The sequence below is a fragment of the Dama dama genome, chromosome 9 (assembly GCF_033118175.1).
Source record: "Dama dama isolate Ldn47 chromosome 9, ASM3311817v1, whole genome shotgun sequence".
NCBI lineage: Eukaryota > Metazoa > Chordata > Mammalia > Artiodactyla > Cervidae > Dama > Dama dama.
In genome coordinates, this window is record NC_083689.1 from 15111674 (window position 1) to 15129612 (window position 17939).

General features: G+C 56.3%; 1 protein-coding gene across 3 annotated transcripts in view; it reads left to right on the forward strand.

The window, feature by feature from the left end:
• Positions 1 to 17939, forward strand: part of ADGRL1 (adhesion G protein-coupled receptor L1) — a 53358-nt gene that overhangs the window by 11438 nt on the left and 23981 nt on the right. For all 3 annotated transcript variants that reach the window (XM_061150101.1, XM_061150102.1, XM_061150103.1), the window contains 2 exons: positions 10150 to 10314; positions 14742 to 14955. In XM_061150101.1, coding sequence (XP_061006084.1) covers positions 10245 to 10314; positions 14742 to 14955 — 284 coding nt within the window. In that variant the 5' untranslated portion in view covers positions 10150 to 10244. The remainder of the gene's footprint in view (positions 1 to 10149; positions 10315 to 14741; positions 14956 to 17939) is intronic.

The following is a 17939-nucleotide window of genomic DNA, read 5'->3' on the forward strand; positions in this document are numbered from 1 at the left end:
CCCCTTCCCACTGTCCCCTTTCTCTCTGGACCAGAGCCGCTCTCTAGCACATTCCTGCCTCAGGGCTTTTACGTGTGCTCTTCCCATGGCCTGGATATTCTTTCTTCAGTACCTGGGTGGTTCACCTCCTCATGACCTTTGCTAAATTGTTACCTACATGGCCAGGTGTTCCCTGACCACCCCATCTATGTTTGCATTGACATATATTCCCCCCCGCCCAGTCTTTCTCTGCTACAAGTCTATTTTCCTCCAAAGCACTTGTGACCAGTTGGGAACGAGGTAACTACCCCCTGAATGGATGACCTCTTCCAAGGGTCTGTTTCATCTTTGTTCATTAAACGAATTAAGGAGAACGCTCTCCTCACCAGAACTGGGCATGCAGCAGAGAACCCTGCCAACCCATGATGGAATGTTCCTTGATGGGATAAATGGACTTTCAACTGCAGAGCCCAAGTCCAATTAGGGGAGCAAAATGTGAAGGCCCAGTGTACTGCCAGTGTGGGTACCAACACAGTCCTGGGGGGGCAGAGCCTCTTGGAGAAAGAGGGCACAGCATGCAGGAGTCCTCTGGGTATGTGGGTGAGAGATGTAGGGGGTGAGGAAAGAACAGGCCAGAGCAGAGAAGGTGGTGAAAAGGTAGCAGGAAATCCAGGCCTGAAATGCCATGTCACAGCCTCTGAGGCAATAGGGAGCCATGGAGGGTTGTAGGCAGAGAGTGATGGTGGAGTTTTCATTTTGCCAAGAGCACTCTGGGCACAGGATGGAGATCAGAAGGGGCGGGAGTGGCAGATAAATGTGGAGACCAGGGAGGAGGCATCCACGGAGAAGGGGAGGCTTTGAATGGTCCCACCCCTGCCACTTGGCTGCCAGAGTGACCTTTTAAAATTTATAGGCAGACGAACCCCACCCTGTGGCGCCGACGTCTAGTGGGAGAGAGATAATAAGCAAATAAGTAAAACGCATGGCGGGCATGATAGGGTTGAGTGCTGGGGAGAGCAGGATGCAGGAGTGCTGGGGCTGGCAGGACCTCCCAGGGCTGGCAGCCTCTGTGTAAAGACCTGAAGAAGGCAAGGGAGGAGCTTCGCACGTCCCTGGGGAGGAGGGACCAGCCCGAGCAAAGGCCCTGAGAGGGTACTGCCCCTGGTGCTAGTGAAGGAGGAGGAAAGGTGGACGGAGGTGAGGGTAGGGATGATGGGCAGAGCGCACAGGGCCCTGTGGGCCAGAGAAGGACTTTGCCGTTTGCTCTGAGTGTGGTGGGAGCCACGGAGGGTTCTGAGCCGAGAGGGACCCTGTGGGGATTCAGGTGCTCACAGGCGCCCTCTGGCAGCTGTAGGGGGAATAGGCTGGGCTGCGAGGGTGGAGTGCCGGAGAGAAGGGGGGAGGCGGTCGGGCTGGACCAGGGAGGGGACCAAGGCGTGAGGACAGAGTGAGCAGATGCTGAAGGAGGAGATGCAGGAGCCGCTGTGGGGATGGGAGGAGGAGAGGTTCTTAAGCACCTCGGAGGACTCAGGCTGCTCTCTGCTGAGATGTTGGAAGATGAGGGGGTGGAGCTGAGGGTTCAGTGGGGACGCTGGCCTGACCCCCAACCCCGGAGCCCACAGGCCCCTTCCCGAAGGAGGTTATGTGCCGGACGCTCTCTGGCGCTGGCTCCATCTCTGTGACGGCAGTCTGTTAGTCCCAGAGTTGGGATGGGGAAATGGGCTCACAGAGGCCAGGAGGCTGGCCTGAGAGCGCATAGCACACAGCAGGTTCAGACCCAGGAGCCAAGTCCCTGGCCTTATCCCAGAGCCTGCCGCTTACGCACTCTGCCATGCCCGAGGGTTCCCTGGAGGAGGCGGGCCCGTGGAGCTGGGCTCTCCGGCTGGTGGGTTTGGGGAGGACTCAAGGCTGTTGAGGAGGGAGCAAGAGGAAGGAGACTTGTTCTCAGGGGGCCGGAATCCTGCTGGTGGTACCCCCCCCCCTCTCCAGGCATTCAGACTCCCACCCACTCAAGCACAGCGGGTTGCCATGGCAACCGCACTCTAGGGCAGGCTCGCGGCGCCCCCTCTCCGCCAGCAGCCGGTTCTCCTCCTGTCGCCCTCCCCTGCCCCATCCCAGGGCACCTGAGGACAGAGCCTGGGCCGCATCACCCGCCCCCAGGACGCCCCTGCTTTTGCCCCTTGACTTGAGACTGACGTGGGGCTCAGGCAAAATCAGAGGCAGGTGTGGGGTCAGTGGGCAGCCCGCACGACCTGGGGGTCTAACACACCTGGGGCCCAGTCCCCCCCTCAATGTGAGGGTGGCGAGCCCTGTTTCCAATGGGTTAAATTGGGAAACTCAAGTTTCCCAAACACTAAAGTTCCCTGAGGCTCAAAGTGGGGACAGACGCAGGTGTGGGCTCACCTGACCCCTATGGGCATGCCCACTTCTGAGGCTGCTCAGGCCGCAGCGGGGGCCCGGACGAGGGGCCTCCTGAGGGCCCCTCGGTCTCCCCAGCTCCCCGTGATCAGCCTGGGGTTCCATGCCCCCTTGCCACTTGGGTGCCCTTGGGATCTCACTTTCCTCTCCTATAAAATGTGGGTATGCACCCCCCATCCTTACTAAGTTCTTATGAGGATTAAATGAGATACAAGCGAGAAGTACTCGGAATGGGACATGGAGCTGTCAGCCGCTGCCCCTGGCCATCGTGAGTGGTTCTGGCAAACAGGAGGTCCCAGCCGACCCCCCACACCCTATAGCAGAAAGGTTTTCCTGAAGGTGTGAGGCTCAGGGCCCATCTCCCATCTCTGCTTGCATACCACCACCCCTCCTGCCCTGACGCCCTGTGTGAGTTCGCTGGGGCTGCTGTGACAAATACCCCAGGCTGGGTGGCTTTAACAGAAATGGATTGTCTCCCAGTTAAAGACACCAGAAGTCCAAGATTGAAGCATTGGGTTGGTTCCTTCCAGGGGCACAGAGAAAGAACCTCTCCCCCAGCTTCTGGTGATTTGCCAGCAGTCCCTCACTGGAAGGCGCATCACACTGATCTCTGCCTCTGTCTTCACGTGGTGGTCTCCTTGGGTGCCTGTGGGTCTGCGTCCACGTCCTTTTTATGAGGACAGCAGTCTGATTGGATCAGAGTCCCCCCTACTGGGGCTTCCCAGGTGATTCAGTGGTAAAGAATCCACCTGCCAAAGCGGGAGAAGCAAGAGACGAGGGTTTGAGCCCTGGTCTGGGAAGATCCCCTGGAGAAGGAAATGGCAACCCACTCTAGTACTCTTGCCTGGGAAATTCCATGGACAGAGAAATCTGGTGTGCTGCAGCCCATGGGGTCACAAAGAGTCGGAAATGGCTGAGCGCGTGCGCGTGCACGCGCGCGCGCGCACACACACACACACACACACACACACACACCCCCTAATGACCTCACTCATTTTAACTTGATTACATCTTTATCTCCAAATAAGGTCCCATTCTGAGGTGCTGGGGGATAGGGCGCCAGTGTATCTTTTCTGGGGGGAATACAATTCCATCTACCCCAAGGCCTCAGGGCTGGTCAGGCCTGGATCTCCCAGGCGGTTCCCACCTCACCACGTCTAACCTCAGTTCCTCACTTAGGTGAGCACCAGGTGGCAGGAGAAACTCCCCAGGGCCGAGTGGGTGTGCAGTCAGGCCAGAAAGAGAGGGAACAGAACCGCAGTGCCCAGCTCCCCCCGCTCCAACCCTGAGGTGGGGACAGCCCTGGGGATGCCTGGGGCTTCGTGGGGGAGCTGCTCCAGGGGTGGGGCTTCCGGGAGCAGCAGCAGCCCATGGGGAACACTTAATGTGCCCCTGAGGCAAGGATGCCCAGTCCGTGTGGGTCAGGCTTGGCCCCTAGGTCACAGGGCAGATGCCCTGTCTAGCTGTCCCCACCACCATTCCTGTGTTCATTGGTAAATATTTGTTTGTGGACCTATTATACATCTGGGCTTCCCTGATAGCTCAGTGGTAGAGTCCACCTAGCAATGCAGGAGATGCGGGTTTGATCCCTGGTCCAGGAAGAGCCCCTGGAGAAGGAAATGGCAACCCACTCCAGTATTCTTGCCTGGAGAGTCCCATGGACAGAGGAGCCTGGCGGGCTGCAGTCCATGGGGTCGCAAAGAATTGTACACAACTGAGCAACTGAACAACTAGTACTGCACATCTAAGTGCCAGGAGACAGCCTTGGGAGCTTCCCGTCTTGGGAGCTTCCCGTCTTGGGGGCGGGGGGAGGAGTACAAAGGAAATCCACCAGTGGACAGGTCAAGTCACGGGCAGTGGCGTGATCGGTGGGTGTGGGGGCGACAGCGCAGCGGGGACGCCTTGTACTCACTGCACACCAGGCGTAGCCCTGCGTGTTCCCTGGGTGTGAATTCATCATGCTCTGCCGCTCCCCTAAGCAGCAGCCCCGTTTTACTGAGAGAAAAACGGAGCCGTGGGAGGTTTCGGGACGGTGGGGATGGGACAGGCGGGCGCTGACTCCCAGAGGCCATGGTGCAGGGTGGTGGGGGCCCTGCTGCACCTCTGAGGAGGGGACGTGAGCTGAGATCTGAGGGACACAGGCCAGGACTGCGTGGTGGGAACCAGCGTGGCCAGAGGAGCAGGGAAGGGGCAGGAGTGTGGTCTCACAGGACGTGGAGGGGGAGCCCTGGCAAGGATTTAAGCGGGGGAGCAGTGTGTTAAGATTCTTTTTTTTTCTTTTGGGCTGCGCCACGTATCTTGTGAGATCCTGGTTCCCCAACCAGGGATTGAACCCGGGCCACGGCAGTGAAATTACCAAGTCCTAACCCCTGGACCGCCAGGGAGGCCCCAAGATTGTCTTTAAAAAGTCCCCTCTGTGGAAGAGACTTATGCACATGGGGTGGGAGGGGTGGAAGGACAGGGCGGGGTGAGTGAAGACAGTAGCATAGACACATACGCACTACTGTATGTAAGATAGGTAGCCAGTGGGAATTAGCTATGTGACTCAGGGCGCTCAGGTCGGCGCTCTGTGACAACCTAGAGGGTTAGGATGGCGTGAGAGGTGGGAGGTAAGCCGGAGAGGGAGGGGATGTATGTATCCCTATGGCTGATCCGTGTTGATGTATGGCAGAAACCAACACAATATTACAAAGCAATTATCTTTCCATTAGAAATAAATAAATTGAAAGAAAATGTCCTCTCTGTGAAAACAGCCTAAGTATCCATCAGTGATGAATGGATAGGAAATTCCCTGGTCATCCAATGGTTAGGATTTCAGACTTTCACTGCCTAGGTGTTAGCTGCTCTGTCTTGTCCAACTGTTTGCGATCCTATGGACTGTAACCCCCCAGGGTCCTCTGTTGATTGGATTTCCCAGGCAAAAATACTGGAGTGGGTTGCCGTTGCCTTCTGCATTCACTGCCTAGGGAGCGGGTTCAATCCCTGGTCAGAGAACTAAGATGCTGCAAGGCACATGGCACGGCCAAAAACAAAAAAAAATTTGACACATCCAGGCTATTAAAATAGGTAACTAATAAGGACCTACTGTATAGCACAGGAAACTATCAATACTCTGTAGCGGTGTATACAAGAAAAGAATCTTTTCAAAAAGTGGATATATGTATATGTAATAGATTCACTTTGCTGTATACCCAAAACTAACATAACCCTGTAAATAACTATATTCCAATTAAAAAATAAATTTTTTATCCAAATGGATGAAGAAATGTGGTCCATTCGTACAATGGAATATTACTCAGCCAGAAGTAGGAACTCAACTGACACACTCTTCCACATGGGTGGACCTCAAAAACATTTTGCTGAGTGAAAGAAACCAGACACAAAAGGCCACTGATTATCTGATTCCACGTGTATGCGATGCTCAAAACAGGCAGATCCATAGACACAGAAAGCAGATGAGTGGTTGCCATGACCTGAGGGGAGCGGGAAGACAGAATTCTCGACTAGCAGGTACCAAGCTTCTGGTGGCTCAGATGGGAAAGAATCTACCTGCAGTGCAGGAGACCCAGGTTCGATCCCTGAGTCAGGAAGATCCCCTGGAGAAGGGAATGGCAACCCACTCCAGTATTCTTGCCTGGAGAATCCCATGGACAGAGGAGCCTGGTGGGCTACAGTCCATGCGGTCGCAAAGAGTCAGACACAACTTAGCAACTAGACAATGGGGTGTATGTGTGTGAGATACTACAGTCTTTTAAAAAGCCCCTCTGGCTGTCAGAGGGAGCCAGGGATGTGGGAGTGGAGGTGCTAGAGGGCAGCAGGGAAGGGATCAGGGCTCTTTGGTGAAAATAGGAATGCCCAGATCTGGAGGACAGATGCCGAGAATGGACAGACAGACGCTGGGCTGTTCTGGAGATGCAGACCCCGGACTTACTCCTGAACTGGCTGTGGGGGTGAGGGAAGGGGAAAGCCCAGATTTTGACTCCTGGGATTCTGACCCAAGGCCCTGGGAGGATGGTGCCAGGGGGCACCATGCCCTGAAATGGAGAGTTTGGTCGGGCCTGGTCAGGCTCAAGGTGCGTTGGAGATTCAGATAGAAGTGTAGATGTGAGGAGAGAAATGGGGCTGGGATTCAGAGGCGGCAGTCGTCACGGGTCCGGATGGTGTCTAAAGGCATGATGCCGGTGGAATCCCTGAGCGGGGTGTGGAAAGGGAAGAGGGCTGAGGTCCTGGGGTTCCGGGGAGCGGGGACAGCCTGGAGGAGGAGAAGAGCCAGCTCCTTCATGGATGCTTCCTGAGTCCTGACCCTCTTCACTCTGGGACAGCATCCTCTGATGGGCCTATGCTGGCTTACTGTGTGTGCAGGCTGTGGTCCTTACAAGAACCCTGCAGAAACACGGTGCCAAGGGAACTGGGGGGTGGGGGGGGGTGGGGAGGGCCCACTCAGGGCCTGGGGGCGTGAAATGACAGAGTCGGACCCCAGACCCATGTTGGCCGGCCGTACCCAGAGCCTGGCATCCGGCAGCCTCTTCAGTGTTAACCAGACGCTAACCGGTTTAACTCCCTAAGGGAGCCAGAGGGAGAATGCTGACCAGTTAAACTCCCTAGGGGAGAGTCAGGGAGGGGAGCATCCATCAGCTTAGCATCAGTTCCCCACTCCACCCCGAGTCTGGAAGGTAGAAGATGGGGGTGGGAATGAGGTGATTCCCCCCTCCGCCGCCCCGGACCATGTAAAATTGTAGAATGCTGCAAAATGAAACCATCCAGGGCCACATCTGGACAGGGTTGTGGGATGAGAGAGATGGTTGTGGGCTGAGGAAGTAGAGGGGAGAGTTTGCTGAAGGCTGGGAGCTGGGGAGGGTCCTGGGGGTTGGGGTAGGGGAGTTGCGCTGGGAAATTACTTTCCATTTTTCATGAGAGGAGACAGGCCTGGAGGGACATCCTGCCCCATAAGTCAGCTGCCCAAATCTTTATTTCTTGAGAAGCTGTGCTGAGTCCCTGCCCTCAACTGGCTCATGTTCTAGTGGGGAAGGCTGACAATAGACCTGCTTATACAAAAACGTGATTTCAGGGCCTTCCCTGGTGGTCCAGTGGTTAAGACTCTGCGCTTCCACTGCAGGAGTCAAGGGTTTGATCCCTGGCCAGGGAACTAAGATCCCACAAGCTGCACAGTGTGACCAAAATAAATAAAAATAAAAACAGGGCCAAAGGATGGTGAGCGAGGTTAGCGGGAGTGGTGGGGGCGGTCAGGGTAGGTTGCTCTGCTGGGGTGACCTTGAGGTTGAGCCCTGAACGATGAGAAGCTGCAGCAGGCGATGGGGGTGCTGGGAGAGTGTTCCAGGCAGAGGAGCAGCCCAGGCAAGCGCTCAGGCCGGAAGGAAGCTGGAGCTCCTAGGACCGGGAGGAGGGTTGGATTGGAGAACGTGGTGGCACCAGGTCACCTGCAGCCCCTAGGTCCTGGTGAGGAACAGAGACCCTGGGGAGAGCAGAGGGGAGGTTAATACTCAGGTTTACATCATTAAATGATGGCCTTAGCGCCGAGTGGAGGCAGCGAGGCTGGGAAGAGGAGGAGGCCAGGACAAGCCTCTGGGGGCAGCAGGATGGTGGCTTGGGCCTGGTGGTGGCCCTGGGAAGTGGGCAGATTGGCAAGGTACTTTGGAGGGAGGCAGAGCCCATGGAACTTGGTGGAGGAGCTTATGAAGGGGAGGGGAGCAGAGGAGTTGTAATTGAGGAGGATTCCTAGGTTCAGGTTCTGAGACTGATTCAACGTGGAGAAGGGAATGGCAACCTACTCCAGTATTCTTGCCTGGGAAATCCCATGGACAGAGGAGCCTAGCAGGCTGTAGTCCATGGGGTCACAAAAGAGTTGGACATGACTGAGCAACTGAACAACAACTGTTCAACATTCAGGCCTGTTGTGGAAGCAGGACCAAAACAATGCAATGATCTCTGCCTGTGGAGGGGCACATCCATTAAAAAAGAGAAATAGTTACATTTGAACCAAGGTCTAAAGGAGGCCAGGGAGCAGAGGAAGAAGCGGTGTGAATAACTCCAGGCAGAAGATTCCCCCGGAGGAAGTGACTAGTGCCAAGGCCCTGGGGCGGGGTCTGGGCTCCTTGAGGAAGAGCAGGAGGCGGGAGTGGGGTCAGGGAGCTTACTGGGCTGGTCGATAGGGGGTGGGGGGTGGGGAGGAACCAGTCGTCAGGGCTCTCTTGTGAGATTCCTATCTATAAATAAGAGGCTTGGAAAGTATGAGCTTGTCCCTGGTATTGAGCCCATAGGACAGACTGGGGGGACGGGAGAGAGGACAGACCAAGGGTTTGCGCACTAGAAGTGAAGTGAAAGGTGCTCAGTCATGTCCAACTCTTTGCGACCCCATGGACTGCAGAATTCTCCAGGCCAGAATACTGCAGCGGGTAGCCTTTCCCTTCTCCAGCGGATCTTCCCGCCCCAGGGATCGAACCCAGGTCTCCCGCATTGCAGGTGGATTCTTTACCAACTGAGCTATCAGGGAATGAGAGCCGGTTAAAACATGGGGTGCTGGAACCTGCCTGGTGGTCTAGTGATTAATAATCAGCCTTGCAATGCAGGGGGTGCAGATTCGATCCCTGGTTGGGGAACTAAGATCACACATGCCACAAAGCAACTACACCCATGCCCTGCAACTACTGAGCTGGTGAACCACAACTAAGAATGCAGCCAAATAAATAAAAGAGAAACTATTTTAAAAAAAAGAAACATGGGTGCTGACCCTCCTCAGAGAAGGAACATTTCTAGCAAGTTTGTGTCCAGGCTGGTGCCCCTGGACCAGGGTCATGCTTGGAGAACCAGGGTGTAGATGAAGCAAAGGACCAGGCGTGGAGATCTGGGTGTCCCATCTTGGGAGTGTCCCAGGGGAGACAGAAGCAGTGAGAAGAGGAGAGGCTGGAAGGGAGAAGAAGTGGTCAGAACCCGGCTCTGTGCCCTCAAAGCCGCTGTGCCCGGGGAAGGCAGACTGGGGAAGGGGAGGGCTAGCATGGGAGGACACACAGCTCCCACCCCTCCTCCAGCTTCCCCAGCTCCCCCAGGGGCTGCACCCGCCCCTCACCCCGCCTGCCTGTCTCCAGCTCACCCTGAGGGTCCCCCCGAGAGGAAAGAGGGGACTTAGTTGTCCCTGGTCCCTGATCTATGGCGCCAGCCAGCTGGATTCTAATTAGCTTCCAGAGCCAGAGAGACAGGAAGCCAAGGGGCTGGGGGTGGGGCCCTGGACTCCTGCCCAAGACCGGGAGGCTGCAGGCCCGGGCCAAGACGCCTGGGTCCCCCACCCTGGATGCCATGCTGGATGAGGAAGCTGGGCTAGGGGAGACAAACTGGCAGGGTCTCGATTTCAAGAGGCTTCCAGAGGGTTCTCCTCTGGGATGGAGGGTCTGGGGCCTGCCTGGGTGCAGGTGGGCTCTTCTTAGCTGGCACTGCCCGAAGAATTACCCCAGCCACCTGGGGAAGGGGGGCTGGCAGACCCCAGGAGGCGTTTCTGGGAGATCCAAGGTGCCCAAATGGGTGGGTCCACCTGTTGGGGTGGGGGGTGTGCAACATGAGCCAGAGGCCTTGGAGGGGTCAGCCTCTGGCCCAGGGGTGCCGGCTTGAGGGAGGTTCATTGACCCAGCCCTCTTGGGGGGGGCGGGCTAGAGGCCCTCGGGCACCTGCAGAAAGAGAGGGGACCTGCCCTCCTCCTTGGCCCGCCCCTGCCCACCGCCTCACTCTCCCTGTCCTCCACAGGCTGGTGGACCAGGCCGCGGTGCCCACCCGGTGATGCGGGGCGGGGCCCCCTGCACAGCCCACTGAGAGCCGAGCCTGCACCCCCGGCCGCCACCATGGCCCGCCTGGCCGCTGCGCTCTGGAGTCTCTGTGTCACAGCCATCCTCGTCACCTCAGCCACCCAAGGTAGGTGTTGAGGGGGCCGAGGCAGGGGAGGGGGGAGGAAACCCCGAAATACCCCCGACCAGGGCTCCCTTGGTGGCTCAGCGGTAAATAACCTGCCTGCCAATGCAGGAGACCTGGGTTCGACCCCTGGGTTGGGAAGATTCCCCTGGAGGAGGGCATGGGAACCCACTTTTTGCCTGGAGAATCCCATGGACAGAGGAGCCTGGTAGGCTTCGGTCCGTAGGGTGGTAAAAGAGTGGGACATGACTTAGTGACTCAACAACCACAACCTCCTGATCCCTTGTTAGAGAATCAGGCCCCCACCCAGCCTCAGTCTGGCAGAATTGGAGCAGATGAAGGCTTGGTGATCACACACCCTGATTCAAGGGGTCCCCGAATCAGCCCCTCATCCCCCAGCCCAGAGCTCCAGGGCTCGTCCCACCCGCGGTCCTAGAGCCTGGGATTTGGGCTGTGGCCTCCAGGACCGGGACCGGCCTTTCTGGTGAGGCGATGCCCTTCTGTCTCTTGTGTGTGTGCGCGTCTCTCTGTGATTACATCTCCGAGGCTCTCGCTGGGAAGAAGGCTTAATTAAAGCATGCCCACTGACGTTTATTTAAAAACAACTAATTATCCAGCTCGGCCCTATGCCGGCCCCGGGATCCCGCACACGCCACAATTAGTGCCCGGAGCCTGCCCGCCCACCCTCGCCCAATTACTCAATTACTGTCCCCACAGTGGGCCCAGGCGGGGGCAAGGGCAGCGCGGGATGAGAGGCAGAGAGAGGAGGCCCGCCGGCCTCGCCCTCGCCCCGGGGGTGCCCCCTGCCCCACCCTTCCCAGCCCTGTCTGGAGGCCGCTGGTGGTGGGCCCTGCTCCCCAGCGCTCCCTCACACAGAGAGCCTCAAAGGTAGAGGGGGCGTCGTTCAGCCGTGCCACCGGGCCTTGGCACTGCTCCGGCCAGCTGGCGCCCTCCGCTCCCGCAGCACCCGCGTTCTCTACCCGTCCAGGTCCTGCCCCACAGCCCCAGCTGGGCCGGGTGGGGCTGCTTCCACCCCCAGACCCATCTGAGCCATCTGAGCCAGCCCTCCACCCCCAGCCTCCTTCCCAGGCCCAGGAAGGACTAAAATTAGACGTGGGAGCAGATGGCGCTGGAGGAACACATGTAAAACTTTTCCCCAAGTGGGACTCAACTCACCCCAAAAAACCCTGAGGGCCTGGCTGCCAACCCCGTTGGGCCCCCAGCTGGCATCAGAGGGACTAGCTCGCAGCAAAGGGGGCCCGTCTGTCTCTGCTGCCAACGTGCAGTGGGACTTTCTCTTTATCCTCCAGTGACAGTCTCCACGTTGGCGGCCTGGGACCACTCTGTGCATCCCTGCTTCCCTCGGACCCCCGGCATAGGCTTGGCTGGGACCGGTGTGCAAGAAGGTGGCTGCCCCGGCAGGCATGGATGGTGCTGAGCCCACTCTGTCCCACAGAGACGAGCTGCCTTAATCATCCTCCTGACAGTAGTAATCAGGGGCCTGTCTGCTCACTGCAGACCAGTTCCACTGCACCCCCTCAGCAGAGGCCCGTGGGGTAGGCATTGTCGACTCCCTAGAGAAGGAAGTAAGGGCCCAGGGGTGGTCAGTGACTACATGAACCCACCAGCCAGGGAGTGGCTGCGCTGGGATGTAAACCCCAGACCTGGCTCCTGAGTCCCAGCTTGCAGTCCCTGAAAGGCATAGGAAGGGAGCTGACATGTAACAATGCAACGCCTCCCAGAGCCAGGCACGCCTGTGGCAGTTTCTTCCATTGTCATGGCAACCCTAGGAAGTTTCCCAAGTGAAAGCCAGGGGCCCCTTCCCTGGGATGCCCTCACTGTCCACAGCACCTGCTTCAAGAACATCTTCTAGCACAGAAGCCTCCCAGTACAGCCCTGGGCTGTGGTTTGCCCATTTTACAGATCTGAAAACTTGAGGCCTGGTGAGGCGCCAGAAGCAGCTGACCACACGAGAGTGTGCATGAGAATCACGGGTGGGTGTACCCATTCACCCCCGAGATTCGGGATCAGCAGGCCGGGGTCTGGGGGCACTCAGAATCTGCATTCCGAACACAATGCAGATATGCCCGGGGCCACACCCGGAGATACCCTGGCCCAAAGGACCCACCTGGCCTGTCAGCTGGGAAGTAGCAAAGCCAGCCTCTGTGGTTTCTTCCAGAACATTGAGGACATTCCCTTCTACAGCCTCCCTGCTCTCTGCATGGGGGTGGTGCGAAGTTAGAGAAGTGCCCCAGGCCACTCTCAGCTTTGATGATTTGCCTGAAGGATTCATGAAATTCACAAACACCATTATTGTTGTTCACTCACTCAGTCGTGTCTGTCTCTTTGGGGACCCCATAGACTGTAGCCCGCCAGACTTTGCCACTGAGCCACAAGGGAAGACCGTCCCTTGCGGTTATAGTTGATCACTGCTGGCTCAGATGGTAAAGATTCCTCCTGCCAATGCAGGAGACCCAGGTTCGATTCCTTGGTTGGGAAGATCCCCTGGAGAAGGAAATGGCAGCCCACTCCAGTATTCTTGCCTGGGAAATCCCACGAACAGAGGAGTTTGGCAGGCTACAGTCCATTGGGTCACAAAAGATTCGGACATGACGTAGTAACTAAACAACAACATAGCTGACTACAGTGAACTGACATAGATGAAAATCAGCCAAGAGAAGAGGGGCATGGGGCAACATCAGGGAAAGTTCTGTGCATGGGGGTTTCTGGTGGTTCCCTCCCAGGGCAGTCGCAGACAGCAGGAACTCTCTCGGCAACGATGAGCCACACTACGCATGTTATACTGCTAACTGGGGAAGGTCTTCTGAGCCTTGGTGTCCAGAGTCTTTACTGAGGCTCAGTCACATAGACATGGCTGGCCTCAATCTCCAGCCCTTCCAGAGGACAACTGATGCATGACCCAAAAGGCCTACCTGAAACCTCATTGCTAGTGAACTAACTATTAATAGTTTGCTAGGACCGTCCTGACCAAGTACCACAGACTGAGGGGTATTCCCTCCCAGTTCTAGAGTCTAGATGTCCAAGATCAAGGTGTCAGCAAGGTTGGTTCCTTGTGAACGCCACCGGGCTCTATTCGAGGCCCTTCTCCTTGGCTCATAGATGGTCATCATTTTCCTCCCTGCATCTCCACGTCATCTCTCCCTCTTTGTGTGCCTCTGGACCCAAATTTCCTCTTTTTATAAGAATACTCTATTGGATTTGTTGTTGTTCAGTAGCTCAGTCACATCCGACTCTTTGCGACCCTATGGACTGAAGCATACCAGGCTTCCCTGTCCTTCACTATCTCCCAGAGTTTGCTCACACTCATGTCCATCGAGTTGGTGATACCATCCAACCATGGCATCCTCTGTCAACCCCTTCTCCTCCTGCCTTCAATCTTTCCTAGCATCAGGGTCTCTTCCAGTGAGTCAGCTCTTCGCATCAGGTGGCCAAAGTATTGGAGCTTCAGCTTCAACCTCAGTCCTTCCAATGAGTATTCAGGATTTATTTCCTTTAGGATTGACTGGTTTGATCTCCTTGGTGTCCAAGGAACTCGCAAGAGTCTTCTCCAACACCAGTCTGAAAGCTTCAATTCTTCAGCATTCATATTGGATTCGGGCCCACCTTAGTGGCCTCATTTTAACTTGAGTACCTCTGTAAAGATGCTATCTCTAAATCTGCTCGTATTCTAAGGCAGGGGTCCCTAGCTTCTGGGCCGCAGACCAGTAGTTGTCCATGATCTATTTGGAATCAGGCTGCAGAGCAGGAGGTGAGAGGTGGACCAGCAAGTGAAGCTTTATCTGTATTTACAGCTGCTCCCCATCACTTGCATTACCACCTGAGCTCCGCCTCCTGTCAGATCAGCAGTGGCATCAATATTCTCATAGGAGCATGAACCCTACTGTGCATTCAAGAGGTCTAGGTTGCACGCTCCTTATGAGAAACATCCCCAAACAATCCTCCCCATACCCCTGTCCGTGGAAAAAATTGTCTTCCATGAAACCAGTCCCTGGTGCCAAAAAGGTTGGGGACTGCTGTTCTATTTGGGGGACCCCAAAGATATTTGGGGTTAGGGCCTGATTTCAGCATATGAATTGGTGGAGAGGGGGAAGACCTGATTTAATCCATTAACAGTTCACACAGGCTACCCTGGCATGGCTCCAGGCCCCCAAGTAAAGACACTCTTCTCACAAAGGACGCTACAGGGGCTCACAGGGCACCTCCCAGGAGCCAGACTCTTCTTGGGCTGGGCTAATGGCCTTACTACACAAGTGGGCACGCCGAGCAGCCCATTTCACAGATGAGTAAACTGAGGTTCATGTAGCCCGCAGCCCGATACAGTCAAGCTGGAGGTGGAGCCTCTTCAGAGGGGTGCGTCCCACCCCTCCTGGGCCTGGTGGTGACCGACTGCCTCCCCCGTCTCCCTGCAGGCCTGAGCCGGGCTGGGCTCCCGTTTGGGCTGATGCGTCGGGAGCTGGCATGTGAAGGCTACCCCATCGAGCTGCGGTGCCCAGGCAGCGACGTCATCATGGTGGAGAACGCCAACTATGGGCGCACAGACGACAAGATCTGCGACGCCGACCCTTTCCAGATGGAGAACGTGCAGTGTTACCTGCCGGACGCCTTCAAGATCATGTCCCAGAGGTGAGGGGCTCCAGGAGAAAGGGGGGGCAGCAGTCCCAAGGGTCCCCAAATCAGGTGCCTGTCTTCTGCGCGCCCCGTGGCCAGCGCACCCTTTCCCCTTCACCCTTCCTTGTAGGCATTCGCCACGTTTCCTGAGCAACTACTAGGGCCCGGGTGCCACGCAAACAGCCAGTAGGACCCAGCCCACCCCCTGCCAGCCTATCACCTCCCCAGGCTCTACCCTTCGCCAAGAGCCCGTGGCCTGCAGATGCTCACCCCAAGATTAGCGGGGGCTTGCAGGACAGGGGGAGGTGTCAGAGGAGCTGAGGGGTAGCCCAGAGGGCTTCCCTGAGGAGGTGACATCTGAACATGGACGGCAGAAGGTTATGTGCTTGTGTCAGAGAGGTGTGTGAGAATGTGAGGGAGGGAGTGTGTATGAAGACTGTTCCTTTCTGTAAGTGTGTGTTTGAGTGGGGGGCGGGGAGGTGTACAAAGCTACACACTCAAGCCAGACCACCTGGAGCTAGTCAGCTCTTCCTTCAGATTTTACGCAGATTTAGGACTTCCCTGGTGGTCCAGTGGTTAAGAATCCGCCTGCCAATGCAGGGGACACGGGTTCGATCCCTGGTCCGGGAAGATCCTGCATGCCATGGGGCAATTAATGCCATGTGCCACAACTACTGAAGCCCGTGCGCCTAGAGCCTGTGCTCTGTAACAAGAGAAGCCACCGCAATGAGAAGCCTGAGCCCCACAACTAGAGAGTAGCACCCATCTCCGCAGCTACAGAAAGCTAGCACACAGCAATGAAGACCCAGTGCAGCCAAATTAAAAAAAAAAATTTTTTTAACCCAAATTGATTGCTGCTTCCACACAACCGCCCCCCACGGCTGCTTAGAGCATCCTCTGCCCCCTCTCCTTGCCTTCTCTTGCCTGCCTGCTATAGTCTGTTCCCGCCATAGCAGCCAGAGAGCACTTATGAGCACTTGAGTCAGGTCCTGCCCTCCTATCAGATCCCTCCTTGGTGCCCACCTCACTCAGAGCAAAAGCCTAAGTCCCCCTCAGGTCCACAAGGCCCTGGACACTCCGCAGCGTCCTCTCTAGTCCTCACCTTCTCCATGCTCCTCCTCACTGGGTTTCAGTTACCTGGCCACTCCTTACACTCATCACCCATCTTCTGCTTGGGCCTCGGGACCTTTTGTGCTGGCTGTTCCCCCTATCTGGAATGCTCTTCCCCAAAACCCACGTGACTCCTCCCTGCCCTTACTCAGGTTCTTTCATTTGAATTATGTTTTTTGCTGCACCCCGCTACTAGCACGTGGGATCTTATTTACTCGACTAGGAATTGAACCCACGCCCCTCTGCATTAAAAGCACAGAGTCTTAACCACTGGACCTCCAGAGAAGTCCCCCATTCAGGGATTTTTTTTTTTTTTTTTTGGCCTGACTAGCCTCTTAATGAGGTCTACCTGGCCACACTCTAAAATCACAGTGCCCCCGCCCCACTTGCCAGCCCCTTCCCTGTTTCTCTCTCCTAGTCCTGACTTCTGCCCACAGTTCCATTGGCTACATTGCCTCTTCACCATGTCTCCCTTGTGTCTGCCCTCCCCGGGCTGTCAGCCCCACAGGGAAAAGGTGTGCTGTCTGTCATCACCGTGTCCACAGCCAGCTACACCACAGGCGCTCACTGAGTTTTTGCCAAATGCCTGAGAGAGAATAGGGTTCACTCCAGGACCCTGAGCAGAAAGCTAGAAAAGGGAAGGAGGCCTGGGGGCCAGCTCCACAGCTCCTCGGGGATTCTAGAATACCTCACTGGATGGGGTCATCAGAAGCCCTCTGAGAGCTTGGGGCAGGGAATGGGCGTGGTCAGGTGGCTCAGGTAGGTGGGCCGGACCGGAATCACTTCATTCTCTCCCTTCCACCATTTCTTTCTCAAACATCTACTCTCGAGATTTCCCTGGTGGTCCAGTGGTTAAGGCTCTGAGCTTCCACTGCACGGGGCATGGGTTTGATCCCTGGTCAGGGGCTTCCCAGGTGGTGCTAGTGGTAAAGAACCCACCAGCCAATGCAGGAGACATAAGAGACACTGGTTCGATCCCTGGGTTGGGAAGACCCCCTGGAAGAGGACACAGCAACCCACTCCAGTATTCTTTGGGGACTTCCCTGGTAGCTCAGACGGTAAAGAATCTGCCTGCAATGCAGGAGACCTGGGTTCAGTCTCTGGGTCGGGAAGATCCCTGGAGAGGGGAATGGCTGCCCACTCCAGTATTCTTGCCTGGAGAATCCCCATGGACAGAGGAGCCTGGTGGACTATCGTACCTAGGGTCACATAGAATAAGACACAACTTAGCACAGAGAAATAAGATCCACATGCCATGCGCTCATGGCAAAAAAAAAAAAACTATTTCCCTGCAGCGATCTTCTCCCTCTTCCCTAATTTCCGTCTCCCAACACCCCTGCATGGACCATCCCAGTCCAGCCTCCCTTTTCTCCTACCCACTGCCTCTCCAGATTCTCCCTGCCCGCTTCACTCAGACCAGCCTCAGGGTCTGTAGTTTTTTCTGCCATCTCCCCAAGTTGCTTTCACAGAAACTCACCTACTTTCCAACACTCATGGGGTCTCAGTTCTGGGGCAGGGGAGTGGGGTACACAGTAGTGCAGTCACTGGGGCCGAGGGAATGTGATGAGGCCACTGCCCCACCATCTTCACACATGGAGACTACGTTAGTTCAGGTTCCAGCTCTGTGACTCTGACAGAGACACCCCAGAGTAAGTACAGTGACCTAAACAGGATCGGCTTCCCAGGTGAGGCTAGAGGTAAAGAACCTGCCTGCCAATGCAGGAGATGTAAGAGACGCAATTTCTATCCCTGGGTTGGGAAAATCCCCTTGAGGAGGGCATGGTGACCCACCCCAGTAGTCTTGCCTGGAGAGTCCTATGGACCGGGGAGCCTGGTGGGTTACAGTCCACAGGATTGTAAAGAGTTCGACATGACTGAAGTGACTTAGC